This window comes from Salminus brasiliensis, chromosome 9 (genome assembly GCF_030463535.1).
Source record: "Salminus brasiliensis chromosome 9, fSalBra1.hap2, whole genome shotgun sequence".
Taxonomy (NCBI): domain Eukaryota; kingdom Metazoa; phylum Chordata; class Actinopteri; order Characiformes; family Bryconidae; genus Salminus; species Salminus brasiliensis.
Window position 1 is genome coordinate 36519632 of NC_132886.1, and position 20910 is coordinate 36540541.

Genomic DNA, 20910 nt, shown 5'->3' on the forward strand with positions numbered 1-20910 from the left:
TTCTAGACGTTCCTAGAAAGTTTATTTACCTTTTTTCATCTTTATTTGTTTATTCTCACAACTGAACATGGGCTTTCACATTTTCACATTTGGTAAAGTTATTCTCACAAAATGAAGTTCATAACTTTTATTATCAGTGTAAATTTAGGAAATATTCTGTTGTTTAATTAAATGCTCCAATTCTTAGCTTTTCAGACTCCGTTTTTTTAAATATTATTTATCAGTTATGTATAGTGATATTAGTATGATAATGTATCAGTTTTATCAGTGTTTCCATAGTATTTTCTGGTATTTTATATATATATATTTATTTATTTATTTTATATATTTATATTTTATGATTTCCACAGAGCCACATTGTTCGCTATTAATTGTCAGCTATTTTTTGTCGCTTCATTTTCATAATGTTAGTTACGTTGTTGTTAGAAACTGTTGAATAATGTTGTGATGCCACGTTCCTTGGACATCATTTCTGTAACGTTACAAGCTAATCCTCCTGGAACCTGAACTATCCTGTAATTTTCTCTGCTAGCTGGGTAGCTAAAGGCCGCATGAAGCCAAGCTCAATGAAACGACACCAGGCAACAAAACACCAGTAGACTATTGGTGAAGGTCAGGACATTTGTGGAAAGGGAAAAGCAGTTGGCACTAGATCCACAGGCCTCAGAAAAGCATTTGAAAGAGCAGGCGGTGATTTCCGCAGAGCCACGGAGGCGTCGCTTGAGTGTTCGCTATTAATTGTCAAGGCTAAAAAGCTGCATATATTGGAGAGCAGCTAATTAAACCCTTCTGCCTGACAATTGCAGAGAGGCCTGCGTGGCCCACAGCTTGTGAATAAAGTAAACCACTCACTGAGAAAAGTTGCTAAAATTGGAATGTTCCCTTTACTATCCAGGCATCCGTCCGTCCATCCATCCATTGTCTTACCCACATCTTCCTGGTCTGGGTATCGCTGGGTCTGGGGCCGACTGCCTTTGCTTATAAAGCCTTTGCTTTATACATATATTGATTCACATCCAGTCCTCAGTGGGTCTGAGCTGTTTTGGTGGCATAAGGGGACCTACAGAATATTTGGCACTGGTTTTAATGTTGATACATTAATGGGCATCCAGGACGCTATCATCGGTTCACCATTTGTCCTTCCTTGGAGCACTTTTGGTAGGGACATACCACTACTCACTGGGAACATACATATACATATATGTATATATTCACCACTTGACGGGTGCTATTGTAATGAAACAACATGTTAATCACATAAGATCTGTGGTTTTAATATTATGGCTAATCGTGTCATTGCTGTCTAGGATGGAATCAGATGTATCTAGGACTTCAGCTTTTCTCATGAACCAGGTCCCACTCTCTGTACATCAGTATTTGGTTGGTTTTGTTGGTGGCTAGGGCTGGAGAGCGCTATATATATATATAGCTCATTGAGTCATTAGCCAGCACATGGACCACCCTCTGGCACCCTCAGTGGGCCGTAGGGCGGCGGCGGCGATGTTACGCAGTTAGGAGACACTCAGTGAGCGAGAACTACATTTACAGTACTTAAGTAAGTTACAGGTTTCCGAGAAGAAGTTACCATCCTCTCCCCACTGTATCAGTCATATCAGAATATTACGACCACCCCCGGTTTGGAAACAATTTGGCCCAGGACATCATCACAGATGCCACTTGACTGGATTTGCTCCGTGTATAAATAAGCGGTCACACCAGTCAGTCGTGGCAGAGGGCAAAACGATCATCATGGGTAAAGGTCATGATTGGACTGATGTCCAAAATGGCATGATAATAAGGTACAGCGCGAAGAGTGGTAACATCTCGGTAACCACCGGTAACTTTGTGGGATGTTATTTACTGAGTAATTAAGCCAGATAAGGAAGACTATATATGAGGTGGAGGGTATCGTGGAGAACCTGCAGCCGAGCAGTCTGAGAGAAAAATCTGGTGTTATGTAAATAGGCTCAGCCGAGCTTGGAAATGCACTTGTTTCTTGAACGAAGGAGTGCTCTCTCTCTCTCTCTCTCTCTCTCTCTCTCTCTCTCTCACACACACACACACACTCACATACACACAGCATTTTGACCTTGTAGAAATGAGAACAGTGGACTCATTCAGTTGTATTTTATTCACATTTCAAATATGCTAACGTTAGCGATGTCCTTACATTCCACTGTTTGCCACAGAAGGTCTTCTTCCATCTGATCAGGCAGATACTTCAGTATCAATAATAATAATAATAACAATAATATTAAAAGCAGCATCACGGTTTTAAAAAAAAAAGCCATACGTGATGAAGTTAAGAAGGTGGCCTGCGTCCATGTGCTAGTCAGTGCACCCTCAAACTCATTAAAAGGAACTAGATCCAGATAAATAAAACATAGCAATAACATTGCAGTAGAGTCTTCATCATGACCAACCTCAGCCTCGGGGAGATGTGCGCACACACAACTGAAAATCGAGCTACGAACTCAGGAATAGAAAAGTCACGCAATTTCCGAGGAGAAGGAAAACCCTTTTTTTTGGAATATCTATACTGCGCGTATACACCTAGTTACCCGGACGCCTCAGGGTGACTAAAAGTAGCAAGTTTTATTAGTCCCAATAGTGTTGTGGATAATCAGAATAAGCGATGACCTGCTCGGCACCTTCCAGGGCGCTGCATCGCCGCCAAGCGGTGCAAAAGGCCTGACCGCATCTGCTAAGTCTGGCCTCCAGGTGCTTGGCTGGCGGGCTGCAGCCTCCCGAGACTCTGCCGTGCAAGCTCCAGCCAGGCTTCCGGAATATATGAGCGCCGCTGTAAGCTCTCCAAGGCATCCCAAGGTTAGCACTCTTTCTCGAGCTTCGAGGTGCGTGCCATTGTCTTTACAGGTGGCCCACCCACCAGCAGGGGGTGCTGCAGGCATGTTAAGGGTCCTTTCACTCCTTTCCTACCAACAATAATTTAAAGACATCATTCAGAGAGGGGCCAAAAAAAAAAGATAAAAGAAATGGGAGGAAGGGGAAGGAAAACAAGTCGACTCCAAGTGTCCACCAGGTAGCCACGGCTCTCAGTGTAAACATCCGCCCTCAGCGGCCTGGCAGCGGCACTACGGTGGCTGTGACTCGGCCCAGTGCTCTGCGAGTCTGTGCGAGTCTGTGCGTGTGCCAGGTCCTGCTCATTGGTACTGGAGGTAATTCTTCAGCGACTGGGGCAGAGGCAACGTCTCGATCTGCTGCAGCCGGTCCCGGCCCAGGGCTAGCCGTGCAGCGCGGCGGCACAGGTCCATCAGGGGCAGGGGTTCCGCTGGAACAGACAGAGAAAGAGAGATTAGGGATATGAGCTATGTGATAGACGTGGGAGATACTCATGTAGCATGGGTAAACACAGTAGTCCTGAAGCCCACAGTTCGCATGATGCTAGCTGGTTTACATAAGCTTCTATTACTTGTTAACCACATTAGCTTTACTAGCTCCAGTGCAAAACTAGGCGGTGCAAGAGAATTTTATTGACATATCCAAACACACTCATTAGTACTCTTCCCCCAATCACATGTAATGATCCCTGGGAGCACTGGTAGAGTGAGGACTGACACATGACTCCTCTCACACATGTGCAACGAGCCGGCCCAAGGCATACTCGAATTTTACGGCCGCTTTGGACCCCAATGCCACCAGGGGTCCCCCCAAGAGCACAAAGATCTCATGATTAAAAAATATATATTTAAAAAATACCATTAAATATTAAAACAAAATGGTATTGCACAGCATGTGGGATGATGAAGCATCTGGTACTGAGCTGGTGGAAATGAAAATCTGCTTAGGGCCCCTTAAAGGCGTCTGGTACCCAGCACTAATGCCATCAGCATTATCCTGCATTACTTCCCCCCCCCCACACACACACTACCGTTCCAGTGGTGGCTCTGTAAACCTGTCCACAGCTGCAGTCTATAACACAAAACAGCACATCCTTCTCACTCTGTGGCGAGAGTGTCGGTATGTGCGTGTGTCGCTCCGTGTCTCGCCGAACATTCCTTCACTCCAGCTGACAGAGTTCTTGAATAATGGATGGTTTTTACCACAGAAGCCTGGTCCCTATCAACAGCGCTCCTGCCGCTTCCAAAGCCAAAGCTGCCGCTACCCATCTGCCTAGACGGCTAGAACCAACCCCCCCCCCCCGGTCCACCTCGTGTGCCAATGACATGCAGCCAATGAGCACAGCTTGCCCATAAAACTGACCGAGACATACCGACAATCCGTTCTGTCCACCATGAGGTCCTTCTCAAGCCAGACGCTGATGAGGCTTCTCAGACCGGGGGAGGGCAAAGGAAGGCCCACCCGCACATCTTTAGCGCGCCATAGAACATTCAGACTGTCATGGCAACAACCCAGCCAATGGGTCAGTTTTAGCGTATTAGCTTGTGGAGTGTTCAAGTGCACTATTTGGACAAAAGTATTGGGACACCTGCTCATTAATTGTTTTTTCCTAAATCAAGGGCATTAAAAAAAAAGTGAAGTGACCGTCTCTCTGTTGTCCAGGGATGGCTTTCAACTAGATTCTGGCAATTGCTGTCAGGGTTTGATTGCATTCAGCCAGAAGAGCGTTCGTGAGGTCAGGACGTTGGACGATCACAACCCTACCTCATCCACAACCCCCCAACTCATCCCAAAAGTACTATAGGGCTCTATGAACAATGAAGGGTTTGAAGGTGCATATATACCCTGGAGGACCATGGATGGGTTAACTGGGCTCCAGTGGTTCTGATTCATTGTTCAGCACCTTTGGGTGTTTTGGGTGATGTATTCCTGTGAGCTCTGGGTGGGTGCAGTCATTAAGCGTTTCTATGGGTGTAACACAGGCATGCTGGCAGGGAGGCTGAGAGACCGAGAGCAGCAGCGTGTGACACTCGTGACGGATGGGCCAGTCAAGGTGCGCCACAGCCTCTAAGCCCATCATCGTTTACCTCCCACACACACACACACACACATGCTAATGTACATACAGGCTGCTAGGCTCAGTGCTGGCTTATCAGATTAGGAGAGACACCAGGACCTGCACAGATGAGGAAGGGTGCATGTGGTAAAGGTGCACATATACATGCATACATGCATGTATATAAAAATATGCCCCATAAGTATTTTCTGTATGTGAGTATTTGGAATAATCTGTACCTGTACATGTGATATCAGGTTTTTGATAGGTTTTTGGCCTCTACGGACCCCTCTACTCCTACTCGGTGGATTCCCCGCAGCTACTCAGTCATATTATGCCACCGCTTGCTCGTTTGTGACACCAAATCCAATTGATGTGATTTATAAAGAACAAATTGAATTACCAGACTCTGATATGTCAATTCGGTCCCGCTGTACATGCCGCCTGAGCCTCGGAGCGGACCCTGTAAAAAACGCAGATGAAATCCCCATGCCAAGTTTCTGTTGCCTCAGCGTACTGCCAGTGCGTACACTCGCATTCTGTAGCACTACACACTGCACCTGTGCCAACGGCTCAGAGCGGCAAGTTGTTAGAGAATCTATAAAACAGGGAGGTCGTGGTAAGCCATGCTAAAAATAGGCCCTGTGGAATAAACGCTAATGTTAATCAGGCTTCCGCACCCCCTGGGGAGAAGTCAAAGTTCCCGCAAAAAAATTGAAACATGTGTATGTGCATGTACGAACACACACACACACACACACACACACACACACACACACACACCAGTCAAAAACACTGCTGCTCAAATCTAAACCCTTACGCTGGGCCTAACTGTGTACCTAACATTATTTTACAGTGGGTTTACAAAATCAAGGCACTCGATAAGCTAAAATATTGAACATGCCCGTCCCTAACGTCCTTATCTGGTCCAAAAAAACTTTAATCCCAAGAGTGCTGAAGCTCCAGTGCTTAGACAAGAAGCCAGAGACCTTTATTCACTAGAGACTGAGACACGTATTAGGCCCGAGCCTCCTCCATATCAGTATGAAGGACGAGCCTTTACAGTCGCGTAGGACAAACCGACATGACACGCTCTGTATCTCCTTAATTGTATCCCCAGCTCCTCTATTAGCCTCCAAATGAATTGGCGTTACGGCTGAAAGAGGGAGAGAGAGAGAGAGCATGAGGCCGACATGGATTTGTCCAAGCATTATTACAATTTCAGGCACTATTTTGAGAAGCTCGCTGTCATGCAGTGGGAGTCGCACTGTAAATATCAGAGCAGTGCGTTTCTCAAAATCCAATTAATTCAGCAAAGCCTAAGTTGCCAGACTGTGTAGTGTTTTGGGGTGGGGGGGGGGGGGGGGTCTCAGGGGTTGCTTATAGTGGGTTAAGTTCTGGAGGAGCTTGAGAGAAGATGGAGCTGGGCCAAGGAGTCAGCAAACTTTTACAAATATTGTAATCTCCTGAAAGTGAGTCATGTCCCTCAGCTGACCAGCCAAGCAGCAGCCAAGACAACAAACATGTCTCAGATCCAGGTCCAGGTCCAGCACTGTTGGGTGCTGGAATTCTCTGATCGTACACAACTGTCTCAGCTCATTTGCTAATTAGCAGGTAGTGGTTGTGAACTACTCCATCGTCCAGAACCAATGAGCCCGCCCTTTCTTAAGCCCCAGTTTTACTGGGATTTTACGAAAAACCTCACAAAATGGGCGTGGCTGCGAGCGGGACTGGAAATCAGCACTGCAAATACCCAGTGTTGCTGGGGCTTTATGCAATCAACTACATTTGAAGGTTTAGGCCATAATGCACATGGATAACGAAAATGTCTACGATAGTGACCACATAAAGGGCCAGGCCTGAGGAATCCAGATGGAGATGTTGCCCTTATTGTTTAGCATGGATTCTGTGTTGTGGGTTTTTGGAACATAGCTGCTGCCTCCAGGGCAGCCAACCTACCATCAGCTGGTGGGCTGTTGCTTTTGCTTATGCATTATCTATGAAGACTTTATGAAAGGGACTTGATGAGAGAGGCTGCTCCGGGTTGATGCTCTCGATCGTGAATTATTCACTTGGCTGAGTCAGGTATAACAATCCCTGCTAATTACCATCATGATTACACGCGCCGCCCGTGACGAGGATGACTCACAAAGCACATGCTAGCTAGTGATGATTGAACTGTGTAAGAAGGGGTTTCGTCGCACTTGGCCAGGTCAAGGATTTACCATAACAGAGCCCAGCTCTACAAACAGGGGCCGAGAATCGGTGCCCTGAAGGGAAGCTAACAGAATTAAGCGTGTAGAAAAACAACGGTAAGCCAAAATCTATGGTTTTTAAAGACATCAGGCTAAATCCATGTGCTTGTGTGTGAGGGAGTGATAAAGCCTATCCAGTGGACCCTTTAGGGGTTTTATTTCTTTATTTCTTTATTTTTAATGAGCTGTAGCAACAGAAGTGAGGGGGAGAATGAGATCACTGTCAGTTCCCAGCGATCAAATCTTTAGGAGCCCACAGTTGAGCAGACTGGCAAGCCTCCATGCTGAGCAAGCAAAAGGAAGCAATGCCAAGAAACGGGAAAGCCCAACTGGACCTCACCAAGGTCACGCAGACTAGCAAGGCATGCACGTTCCCTCTGCCCATCTCCTTCGCCATCAGTTCCACTGTAAAAAGCCATCCATCCATATCCCGCAGGCCGTTATTACCTTTCGAAGACGCTGACCTTGAACTCAACTCCTTCCCTGTGCTTGGATGCATCCCCTGCTCTCCTTTGAGCAGTGTCTGGATGGACCAAGCCGTTAACTGTCAAGCCTTTTCAATATACCCTGACTCTGAAATGCTGAAATTATGCCACAGTTCTCTGGTTTTTCAGAAGCCGCACCGCCTGAAAGGTCAGCCCTGCCGCAATATCATCCCTCGGCAGCTCTTGTTCGCTCTCTCTCTCTCTTCCCCTCTCCCTCCCCAGAGGCTTTGAATTAGACACAGGCACAGATCCATGCGCACGGAGGTCAACATCTCCGACCTCTGGCGTTCCAGTACGCTTCCGGAGGCAAATTACACCTGGAGATGCCTCACGATTGAGCATCTACGTTTCAATTACTCCGGAGTTCATCAACAGGTTTTAGTGCATCTGACAGCGTATTGCCGGCCCTCGGGTTCCATCAGCATGCAGGAAATGGGAGGTCCTCGTTCAAAGCAGCACGTATTGATGTCCTGAACGACCGGTACACAACACGGATGACCTCTTCTTGCTCCAGAGAAGAGACGCAGATTTCAAGCAATTATCAAATGCACATTTATCCTCATCTTCTGAATCATGTTGCTAATCATTAAATCCAACCTCCAGAGCCAGAAACAACAAATGTACACACTGCAAAAACCAACTGCAGATGGCTCGAGTATCCAGCCAGTGGTGCTAATGCATCAGATGCCGGCGTACAAAATATCCTCCCTGTACTCTCGAAGTCTGGAATAGACCACAGATAAATACGCAGTGCTTTGAGGCCCAGGGCACCCATCAGCCTTTTCTCACAGTCCTACTGCCTCGGGCGAGACTTGTCCCTTACTCCAAAGGCATTCGTGTTTTGACGAGCCGGAGCAAGGCAGGAAAGCTGGAGGGAGGCAGAGAGAAAGTGCAGGGACTTTCGGAGGCCGGGTAAACAGCTTTGTCATGCGGACAGGGTGTCTGCGGAGAACCTGGAGGGGCTGGAGGGGGGTATAGTACTGGGAATGGATTTCTAATGGAGAGATTTATCACAGAGCTGGACCTAAATCTGGTGGATTGGTCCCATCTGATCTGGTCTCTCTGTGTTTGGGGACAATAAACAGGCTGGAAGAAATGGTTTAGGCAGCTCTGGCTGCTCAGGACAGTAAAATCTCGTCAATTCCTTTTTCCGCTCCTTTCTTTTCCTTTGTCCTGACTTTAGTTTGCATAGAGAGATGGAACATATCCATAGCAACCAGCAGAACTTCATGGTGGCACACATATAGATCAGCTGCCCACAGATTCCCAAACGTACTCAAACATGCTCAAGACGGAGGAAACGACTTTCCTGCTTCCCTGTAGTCTGCGGGCAGGGGTGAGGAACAAGGAAACCGAGAACAGGTACAAACCCACTGTCTACTCCAATGCTTCCTGCTGCTGCGCCGTAAGCACCGGTGTACTTAATATGTCCCGAAATAACAGCAGGCAGCACTCTTCTTCTGATACCCCGCCACCTGCGGTGAGGCGCAGAATCGGGAAAGCAGCAGAAAACCAGGATAGAATCCCACCTTCTAAAGCGTCGCCTTCTAAAGCAGCCTCGCTGCGATGAACCAAACCTCATGCAGAACCATGTTGGCTGCTTATGGCCAGCTTTGTTAGCCATGTGAGTGTAAGCATGTGTGTAAGTTCAGCATTCCTTCCATCCCAGCACAGCACATCTGTCCGGAGGATTTCCTGAGACGTGGCCAGTGGTTGGCCGTCCCTGAGAGGCCATTCCTTGACAGCGATGAGAGGTAATTAGGCAATGCCGGGAGGTCATGGTGAACCTTCATGAAGCTTGCAGTTGCTAACTGATTGCAGACCACAACCAGGGCAGTCCTAAGACCTGAGGCAAACCATTGTGGACGGCCTACTCAGACAAACTCAATATCCCGAAGTTGGGCTGTGAGTCAGGCGAGACCATACATGAGTCACTGTGTTATCGCACCGGCAAGCGGCGGCGTAGCAAGGGTCAAGATAAGAAGCGGCTCAGAGCAGGGAGAACAGCCAGCTTCCCTCCACAGCTCCTGCTATTCTTCGGATGACTCATCTGCTAAATTAGGAGGTTCTGAATGAATTCACAAATGAATACAGCACCTGTCTCGTCTGAATGAAACTGATATTTCCCCTGTTCTGGAGAGCTTGTGTGTGTGTGTGTGTGCCGAAAGAACGGGCAGGAACGATTGCCCATGCCCATGTGTGCAAGTATGTGTGCAAGATCACCTTCGTGCAGCATCTGATGGTTGCGTGTCTCTCCATCTCACTGCATTATAAATGTGTCTACATCCTCCCCGACTGAAAGCATTTATCACATACTGTCCTTCTTGCTCTTGGCTGGAGCACGACGATACCTCATGCCCAGAAATACCCGAGAGACTGGATGGCATCTCTCCTCCTTCGTCCAGTAAAAGCTATGTGGTAAGCTTATGCTGGACCTTATTACATAAGGTGACATTTACAACTGTGTGAATATAGGGCCGTTTACCAGCAGTTTACAATGCACCTGCCAGTCATATGTCATATTCAGGATATGCAATCAGCATGTTACTGTTGTCGCAGTTTACATTCAGTATTTTCCACTTGAAATGACTCAAAGGTTAAAGGTATGTTGTGACTGACGGCATAGCACCCACATATAGGGTCATGTACAGATGCCAAGTATATCCGAAAAACCTTTTGCAGGGGCTCAGCATTCTAAGACACTGATATTATGGCCAGAGGATCGCGAGGTCGAATCTCGGGTAATGCTGCTTCTTCACCATCAGCAGCTGGAGCCAGAGAGAGCACAATTGACCATGCTATCTCTGGGTGGGTAGATTGCACTCCCTCCCTTCATCGCTCCTTTAGTGATGCTGCTGGCCGACTCGGGCTTCTATTGGCCGATGTATCAGAGCTGGGGATTCTGCGCTTTCCTTCGAGAGTGTTGGCTGCCTAGTGATGTTGTATATTTCGAAAGAGGCCTCACTTTTCTTAGTGTCAGGAGCACTAGGAATAGTGCAAGTGATACAGAAGTGTGTGGATTGGTTAATTATATATGTATATAGTACATATAGTATATATATATATAGTGTTTTATATTGAATAGCTAACACTAGATCATATTATCTGCACCAGTGCTTTCAACCCCAGTGGGCCATTGTGGTAATACCGGGTGGGGGCAAAAACCCCAAAAACCTTCTTAAACAATTTTGAATGTGGGCAATTAGTGATAATTAGTGAAATCAAACATATGTACATAAATCTCATTGATTTGGTCTGGCAAAAATATCACAGTTAGCCGAGTTGAGCAAAATTCTGTAAATATTTTAAGGTAAACAAATAGATAAAATGGATTGGGTTGGATGCCTTTTCTCAAAATTCTCTTCATAATCTTTAATTGGCATATACTTTGACCTTGGGCTAATAGAAATAAGAGCCCAAGGCTATAAAGCCCAGTAGCAAGGGCCTGGGGAGGCCTCTGGGTCAGGTGGTACGCAGAAGTAACCGGAGTTGCATGTTTGGAAGGTTTTCAATGAGCTCCTATTAGACTCATGTATTATGCGAAGTAGAACGGCATGAACTGGTGAATTCCACCCCGGCCTTGTTATGTATTATGCATAGGTGATGCAGGTTTTATGTGCTGGAGTAGAGAGCTACTGCTTCCGGTTGCTTGCCTGAGCATTAGCTTAACATTTGCTCTGGCTTAATGAGGACAGGCATTCCCTTGACATCCTGCATGCATCAGGGTGCTGACCTGGACTGTGTCCTATAGGAAAGGAATGTAATTACATGGCTAGATCAGAGAACAGTCGCTGTCTACGCACCTGTTTACAGCGTCCTGCTACAAGGCCCAGTCTGATCTCGACAGTGGTTGTTCATTTATTTCAATTCTTCCTGTTTACTCGAGAAAGCGATGAGGAGGAGGTGTGGCAGCCAAAGTGCTGCTAATGATGCACCTCCAGCAGGTGTGAGGAAGGGTGTATGTGTGTGTGTGTGTGTGTGTGTGTGTGTGTGTGTGTGTGTGTGTGTCACCCTACAGGGAAGTGTACAAAGCACACACACATAGCCATTTTCTCTCATTAAGGCCGAGAACTGTATCAGGAAGGCTAGGAGCAGTGAAATCCTTTTTGGCAAGGCAGTGGGAACCCGAGATAGATTCGAAATAATGAGTGGCACTGTGGAAGAGCATCAGAAACAGTGACGGGGGAACATCCCACACACTGCCAGGCTTGCCAAACGTGAACGTTTTTTTTTTTTTTACAGAGGCCAAAGAAAGTCTCATACAGCAGATATAGGCAGGTACCCACTGACGGGTAAGCGAGTTACCACGGTAGCAGCCCTCAGTGATAGTAAACACTCATTTAATGCCACTCATAGCTGAACTTTGCTGAAGTGCGGCCATTGAGCTGCACTTGTGGAAGGCTCTCAGGGCTGTAGGCAGATATCAGCCATAATGGACTCATTTCAGTTGTGATAGTGCGAATAGACTGAAATTAACAGTGATGGCGCAAATGGACTGAAATCTGCCGTAATGGCGCAAATGGACTAATTTCAGTTGTGATGGCACGAATAGACTGAAGTCAGCCGCCACAACCTGAATGGCATGAAATCGGCTGTGACGGCGTAACTGGACTCGTATCAGCCTTCAAATCCTGAATGGTCTAAAATCAGCCGTGATAGCGCAAACTGACTGAAATCAGCTGTGATGGTGCAAATGGACCCAAATCAGTCATAACAGAGCAAATTGACTCAATCAGTTGTGATGGCATATCCAAGAATTGTATCTATGGAAGGTAAATCTCATTAATTAGACAGGGAGATGGAGAAAAGGTCTAGCCATTCAGTCACAACACAACCAGCACGACAGTTAGCAGAGGTAGCTAGCTGCCTATTAACACAGTGTTGAAATTTGGGAGGGTAAAAAAAAGGCTGAGGTTACGCGAATCTTCTCCAGAGAGATATAAATAGTTCCAGAGACAGAGCGATGACATCTCAACCTGAAGGACTCGCGGATTTGAAAAAAAAAGCAGGCATTTGATTCAGAAAGACGAGACAAGGTACAAGAAAGGAGAGCGGCTAAGAAGAGAAAGGGCAAGATGAGGTGTGTCTGCAGAGAACGAGGGAGAGAAGAAAGGAGGAAGAGACAGGGAGGGAAGAAAAGGGAACCACTGTTTGTTTGTAGCTCCGAGCAAAGTCACTTGGCGGGTGTTTCCCAGTGTGCTTTGCTTCTTGCAGCTTTCTCGGTTTGGTGCTGTGCTGAACTCTCAATCCCGCCTCTGAAGCTGTGGAGTTTCCCCTCTGGCACTTTGTGTATGTGCATGCATGTGTGTGTGTGTGTGTGTAAGAATAGGTAGCACTGTAGTTAACTCCTAGCATGCAGCTCTCAGTAGAAATGCACATTTTGGCCTTTTTACTTTTCTAATTTCTGCAAAATGAATATTTAAAATGTATATTTTATTGTTATGAATAAAAAATGACGGTGCGCAAGGACCGGTTCCAGTACCACTGCCCTAATGAACCATTAGTGAAGAGCCTTTAACCAACTATTGGGCAATATGAGAGGGCAAAAATGTAGAGCATAGAGACCCAGCCGTTTACACATTGTGTTAGACCTGTTACCCTCAGGCAGAGAATCTTTAATATGTTTATTACATTTATCATGGCTACTTTCAATATATTTGGCCGATTTCAGTCCATTTGCACTATCATGACTGTTTTCAGGGCTGATTTCAGTCCATTTGCACTATTATGACTTTTCAGGGCTGATTTCAGTCCATTTGCACTATCATGACTGTTTTCAGGGCTGATTTCAGTCCATTTGCACTATTATGACTTTTCAGGGCTGATTTCAGTCCATTTGCACCATCATGACTGTTTTCAGGGCCGATTTCAGTCCATTTGCGCCATCATGACTGTTTTCAGGGTCGATTTCAGTCCATTTGCACCATCATGACTGTTTTCAGGGTCGATTTCAGTCCATTTGCGCCATCATGACTGTTTTCAGGGCCGATTTCAGTCCATTTGCGCCATCATGACTGTTTTCAGGGCCGTTATCAGTCCATTTGCACTATCATGACTGTTTTCAGGGCTGATTTCAGTCCACTGATGTGCCGGGCAGTTAATTCCAGTCAAACAAGACCAGGCTCCCATCTCTATGAATGGGAAGACCCCAAAATACTGGAAACTGAAGGTCAGAAGGTCATTTTTCAAAATCATATTTTAAATCTCTGATAAAATCTGACACAACTCCCATGAGTAGTTTGTAGCGTTCAGCTCAATAATGCACAAAAAATATTTTTTGGCTTGTTCTGAAGTCCACATCAAGGGGTTTTCCCCACTAGCATATCAACCTGATTGGCTCTTAAGGGCTGCTAAAGGGCGTAGTCTCTCTCGACAGTCTTTTTCACTACGAGTAGATATCTAAACACAACCATCTCAGGACAGAGAAGCAGCAGTGGGCCCATGTACCGTTCACATGGCTAAGAATGGCTTCCTGTCAGACCAGGACCAAAACAGGTGCACCTCCAACTCTTAAATGACCCCCCCCCCCCCCCCCTGCTGCACCCAGAGCTTTTATGGTTATATGATGTTGATTACTCTGATACTGATAGTAAATACACACCCAATGCACGTTGAGCACGTTGCGCACAATGTGTCCATGTGAACAGGGCACGAACCGACAAGCTTTCCAATAGAAATACATACAAATCTATGTATTAAAGGACGGTTGTTTAATTTTGGAGAATTAAGGCTCTGGTCCAAAAATCATCTAACAAGCATTTGCCCCTTGGTTTTGTTTGGTTTGGTGGATCTTTAATATAAACATGGTTCCTTATGGAACCAAAAGTGGTTCTTCCATGGCATTGCTCAGTCACCACTTATGCAACATACATTATCTGGACAAAAGTATTGGGACACCTGCTTATTTACTGTTTCTTCAGGAATCTAGAGTTTATCCTGCCTTTGAGGGAGTAACTGTCTCTACTGTCCAGGGAAGAAGGCTTTTTACCAGATTTTGGAGGAGCATTGCTGTAAGGATTTGATTGCACTTGATAGCAACCAGAGCATTAGTGAAGGATGTTGGATGGGATGATCACCACCCCACCTTATCATCCCCAACTCCCCAACTCATTCCCAAGCGTACTGGATGGAGCATTGTCCATCATTCCAGAGAACACAGTTCTTCCACTGTTCCACAGCTCAATGCTGGGGGGGTTTATTTATACCCCTCTAGCCCACGCCTGGCTATTCTATTGCCAGTACTTCTCTACAGTGCCTAGAAAAGTGGTGTATGTGCTCAAATCAGAGCGTAATCTGTAAAAAACAATCGGAATGTAAACAAAGGCCCATTTTTTAATCACTAAAAACTGCCCTCAGCTGGGCTGACACGTTTTCTGGCCATGCGCCTCGGCCCCCACCGCCAGTCTTCGAAGGAAAGTCTATAACAAATACCAAAACATCCTTTTCGCTTGAAGTTCCTTCTTGGATTGCTGTGAGGTTTTACTCTCCGGCAGTAACTGGGCCTATAAAATGTAATATTCGGCAGTAAAACTATCTTTGTATCTTTGAAAGCCTGTATTTCTGTCATTGTTTGGACACTGCTTTTATATTTATGAGCACTACACTAGAACCTGCCATGTCTAAAAGTCTTGGAGCTGGAAGTGTAAACAGTAAAAGATGACGACTTCGTTGCGTAAGCCGTCAAACACACTCTTCACGTGTACAAAGACGATGAAGGAAACTTGCCTCTGATCTGTTCTGAAATCTGATCACACACTGGGCGGCTGGGCAGGGGACTGAATCATGCAAACGCCTCTTTTTTTTGGCCGCTCCCCCTTTCTGGCTGTTCCACCTTGCCACTGCTGAACACTGCAGATCACAAACTGCTTATCCTGGCCTTTGGCATCTAGACCTGTTCCCGGCGACTGGGATTATGGCAACCAACTGGGGTAGGTGCAGCTATATCACCCATATTGCGGTAAACCTCTCACTTTATCTCCTAAGCTAAGCAATTCTCGGTAGGTCAGCTGGGTTCTACAGATGTAGCAGTTATCAATGTGTTGTATGCTCTTCTGAGGAAAGAGGAGCATCGATATGCTGAAATGGCTCGTCGTTAGAGTTCATTAAGAAGACGCTGGCTGTGCAATTCCCTAATGGAAGGAATAATCATTTAGAGTGGGTGAAATATGTGTAGGACTGGGAGCGTTATAGACGGTGCTGCTAAATAAAGAATGACCGCAGTACTGGGAAGCCACAAATGGAAACTTGCCGCAAACATTAAGCAAAAGAGTTTTAACCAGTCAACCAATCAAGTGCTGAAAAGGCTTTCACAGATGATGTTACAGTCCAGTAAGCAGTGATTCAGCAGCACAGTGAGGAACATTCATGAAGAGATGAATTCAGGCCTGACAAAGGAGAAGTTCCACAAGCCTAAACTGTGCTTTGGAGAAGTGATACAGTTCTAGAGAACTATGATGAATACACAGTATTGTACTGTACTGTGTAGGAAGGACAGAGATAACCGGGTTAGGGTCTTATGCTGCTTTTTGGATTACATAGGAACTTTCCGATCATCGTACACTACTTCAGAACATCTCCAAAAACACAGTAAGCTGAACACTTCACAGTTTACCACACTGGGGTTGAGGATGGTGAATTTATTGCCCCAGGTGAGACCAGTTGGTAACGCACTATGCTGTATTTAGCGCCTCCAAGCATCACGTAAACTGGCCCTCAGACTGAAGTTGGACAGAACTGTGGGGACGCCTGATTAAATGAGACATGGATAAACCGCACAACACTACTGCCCTAACCACTGCTGATGTGTGGTGTCAGCCATCTTGGATTTTGAACTCTGGGTTGGCGATGTGCTCCAGTTGATATTTCCTACTTGGAATTCAGAAATTCCGACTTCCCAGTTTAAATTGGAAAGCAGCTAACGCACGGTTAGCATGTTAGTTCACATTACTGCGTTAGCTTACAGTTAGCACATTACTGCGTTAGCTTACAGTTAGCACATTACTGCGTTAGCTTACAGTTAGCACATTACTTCACATTACTGCGTTAGCTTACAGTTAGCACATTACTTCACATTGCTGCATTAGCATACAGTTAGCACATTACTTCACATTACTGCATTAGCTTACAGTTAGCACATTACTTCACATTACTGCGTTAGCTCACAGTTAGCACATTACTGCGTTAGCTCACAGTTAGCACATTACTGCGTTAGCTCACAGTTAGCACATTAGCTTACAGTTAGCACATTACTGCGTTAGCTCACAGTTAGCACATTACTGTGTTAGCTCACAGTTAGCACATTACTGCGTTAGCTTACAGTTAGCACATTACTGCGTTAGCTCACAGTTAGCACATTACTGCGTTAGCTCACAGTTAGCACATTAGCTTACAGTTAGCACATTACTGTGTTAGCTCACAGTTAGCACATTACTGTGTTAGCTCACAGTTAGCACATTACTGCGTTAGCTCACAGTTAGCACATTACTGCGTTAGCTCACAGTTAGCACATTAGCTCACAGTTAGCACATTACTGCGTTAGCTCACAGTTAGCACATTGCTGCGTTAGCTCACAGTTAGCACATTGCTGCGTTAGCTCAGTTAGCACATTACTGCGTTAGCTCACAGTTAGCACATTACTGCGTTAGCTCACAGTTAGCACATTGCTGCGTTAGCTCAGTTAGCACATTACTGCGTTAGCTCACAGTTAGCACATTGCTGCGTTAGCTCAGTTAGCACATTACTGCGTTAGCTTGCCTTTAGCACACTGGTTCGCATTACTGCGGTAGCTTTTATTTAGTGTGTTATTTGACATTTGGCGTTTATGCATTAATACATTACTGCATTTGATTTTTATGATTTTTGATGATCTGTCATTCAAACAGTCCAAATATAGGAGACTGCTGTTGCTGCTTTTGCTGCTGATTAGAGCTGTAACGCTGCTGCTGTGTCATGATGATGTGGATCTAAAACCACCTAAAGCTCTTTCAGTTCACTAACCTCTCCACTTCCACTTCTCCAGGGCACGTTAACACTGGCACCAACTCCCTAAAACTACTCCTCATAGGGCCAAAACGGACCGGCAAGAGCTCCGTGGGCAACACTCTCCTGGGTAGGCTGTCGTTTGAGACGTGGGGTGGCGCGAGCACCACCGCTGCACATGGCTCGTTCAATGGCCGCCAGCTATCCGTGGTGGACACGTTTGGTTGGGGCACAGGGGAGAACCACGTACCCAAACGGGAGAAACTCGAGCTCCTCAACGGCCTGTCTCTTTGTGAGCCGGGCCCCCACGCCCTGCTCCTGGTGCTGCCTTTGCTACGGTTTACGCAGTCAGACCGGACTGCCCTGCAGAGGCGCATGGAGCTGCTGACTGAGGGCGCGTGGAGGCACACCATAGTGGTGTTCACGTTGGGTGACCGGCTGCAAGGGCAAACGATCCAGGAGTACCTGCAGGCAGGCGGTGAGCACCTGGAGTGGCTTCTAACCAAATGCAGGTACAGGTACAGGGTCCTGAACAACAAGACTCCCTTCAACAGGGAGCAGGTGTCTGGTCTGCTGGACCACGTGGAGGACATGCTGATGGAGAACGGACACTGGCACTTCTCCCTGCACATGTACCGCCGGCTGGAGGAGGAATGGACCCGCAGGGAACTGGAGACTTTGGAGAGGATGGAGAAAAGGGAAGGAGAGAGGCGGATTTGTCCGCCCACATACCAAAGGAGGCTGGCCTTGCCGAATGGGAACGACGGTCCACTAAAAGTCATCAGCCATGGCTAGGCTGGGGGTTCTTTCTTTCTTTCTTTCTTCTTCTTATTTATTTATTTTAATAATAAATCAAATTTTCGTCCATTTTTCTCAATATCGCCCCCTAGCAATGCTCCCAAATGCTAGGAGGGTGGGGAGGGCCAGCCACTGCCTTTTTTTGCGGCATTACCAGGCAGCTCCACCGCACCAGCTAACAGAGAGAGCGCCATCTACCCACCCGGAGAGAGCATGGCCAATTCCTGGAAAAGCGAATTTTGTCATCTGTCAATTCCCACCAACTAGTCAGGATCTGAACACTTAACTGCCAGTTCTGTTGCATCAGCTGACAGATGCCCACCTTGGCAAGCATCGCGCTGAGTGATGGGGGGCCATCCTTCCCACCCAGAGAAAGAGAGGCCAATTATGGCTTCAGGGAATCTCTGCACCATGGATCGCTGCACCATTTGGGAACCCCAGGACTGGCTAGGTTTACAGCCAAGGTTGTGACAAAGGAAGGCTCTCCAAAATGCCTAGAACTACTTTGGATGTGTATTTATTCTGAATACTGTAAACTGTGTACACCTATTGTCTTCTACTGTGTTCATAATCCCACAGACTTGTTCATAATCCTGGGAAAACTCAAAAACCTGACCACTCTGGCCTGCAAGGTCCTGTTTTGCATTTATGAGTGCAATACTGGGCCTTCCATGTTTGCATAGCATATTTGCTGGTGTACTTTAATGTACAGTTGCTGTATATAATTTCTTTTAAACTGCTTGTGTGCATATTCAGACATACTGTGAACTCATACCTATGGGTAGAACATGCTAGATTGACCGACCATGCTAGATTTTTGTCCGATTTGATGATGGCACCCGTGTCTTCCTTACTGTAGGGTAGTGATTTCAGAAGGTAGATATCAGTATCGGACAAGAAAGAAAGTGGTATTGTGCAATTCCTACCCCTTTTCATCACTCTACAACCCTATATATAACCGAATCGTGACTGCTGGACCGTTCGAGGTGCTGTAAATAATGCATTGTGCAACTGCCTCCGATTACGCTGCGGCTCAGAGAACATCCCGCTACGATACGTTTAATGAAATTAGCCGCACAGATTTGCATAATTATTAAAGGGTTTCACCACGGCCGGGCCTCCTGTGCTCTTTCTGACGCAAGCTCTCTACTGGACCAGTTTGCCTTTCAGGTGCCAGCAACGCTATCTCTGAAACCTGGAGCTGCATGTCAAGATCCAAGATCAAAGTCAGGCATTTAGAAAAGCTAGGAACTTCAGAGGTAGGCTCAGGCAAGACATATGTGGAAGTTAGAGGCAGGCTCAAGGTTAAACTCCAGTGCATATAAAATAATAATAAGAGTACAGTCACGTGTCTGCTTATCTCCAACCAGAATGCACATTACAGTAGAAGGCTCTAATGTAAATGTTATCATATCAGGACAGACAAAGGTCTATGCACTGTTTGAACAAGCTCGGACTGTGTGTCATGTTTGTACAACAATTACATAACAGTTGAAGGCAAAGGCCAGCTTACTAGATACCTGCTTTTTCCATTACTACAATAAGGATGTCCAGATGAAGTCATTTTGACCCCCTCCCCCGATCTGATCTGAGTCTCAATTTAGCGAAGATGAGCTGCTGATTAATCCGTTCAGTAAAAGTGATTTCGTTTAGTTGAGACTTTTCTTAAAATGACCGGTTTATAGTCTTTAATACCTTATAATCCAGTCTGACTCTCCTCCCTGACCAATCAGCTCCCAACTCCTTTACAACACTGCAGTCTATTCACTTCCTGTGTGTGTGTGTGTGTAGTGGTGCACTCTGGACTAATATGTGTTTGTTGGTCTACTGGTGTGCAATAACTGGTTTATAGTGGGTGAATGTGCTGTGTGTGATTGGGGTTTCTATAGCATGTGTTAGCATTAGCATTAGCCTCCACTCGGTTCGGAATGGGTTCTGAGAAAGGCATGCGGTTCTCCCGCTGGTAAAACAGACCGTTTCAATTAAAGCTTTATAAAGGTTCTGACTCGTAACTGGGCTGCGATTAAAATAGCCAATACCCGATCCATTAAAATATGCAGATCCATTGGATCTGATCTAGAGATCCCAAAAAAAAACGGTTTCATTGTGAAACTCATATTTACATTTGATGATTAACCATGTTAAAAAAACTGATATACAGTAGATGGTAACAGTGCATTCATAGTGTATACCAGCGATGGCGCAAATGAACTGAAATCAGCCGTAAAATCCTGAAAAGTGTTTTCGGGCTGAGACTAACAACATAGGAATCAACATACTTGATGTATTTTAGATGGGGCGCTCTGCGGCGAGGAGATGTGGACGACTGGCATGGATGTACAATGCTTTTGCTGAGAAAATCCACTGCAGTTTGGGCTACATCTCTGATGTGCAAAGCTGAGAAACAAATGCTAGCAAATCCTTGAACTGCCACGAACCCGCCAACAAGAGCAGAGCTCATCAGTTTCTCGAGCCCTCA

The 20910-nt window shown here is 46.0% G+C and overlaps 2 protein-coding genes across 3 annotated transcripts in view; one reads left to right on the forward strand and one right to left on the reverse strand.

Annotated features, from left to right (window-relative positions):
- Positions 1-2126: 2126 nt before the first annotated feature.
- spsb4a (splA/ryanodine receptor domain and SOCS box containing 4a) overlaps positions 2127-20910 on the reverse strand; it is a 51617-nt gene continuing 32833 nt past the window's right edge. For both annotated transcript variants that reach the window (XM_072686969.1, XM_072686970.1), the window contains exon 3: positions 2127-3289. In XM_072686969.1, coding sequence (XP_072543070.1) covers positions 3162-3289 — 128 coding nt within the window. In that variant the 3' untranslated portion in view covers positions 2127-3161. The remainder of the gene's footprint in view (positions 3290-20910) is intronic.
- Positions 15568-18428, forward strand: LOC140561744 (GTPase IMAP family member 4). Its single transcript, XM_072686971.1, has 2 exons — positions 15568-15583; positions 17674-18428. The coding sequence occupies exons 1-2, from the start codon at positions 15568-15570 to the stop codon at positions 18426-18428; spliced, it is 771 nt and encodes a 256-aa protein (XP_072543072.1).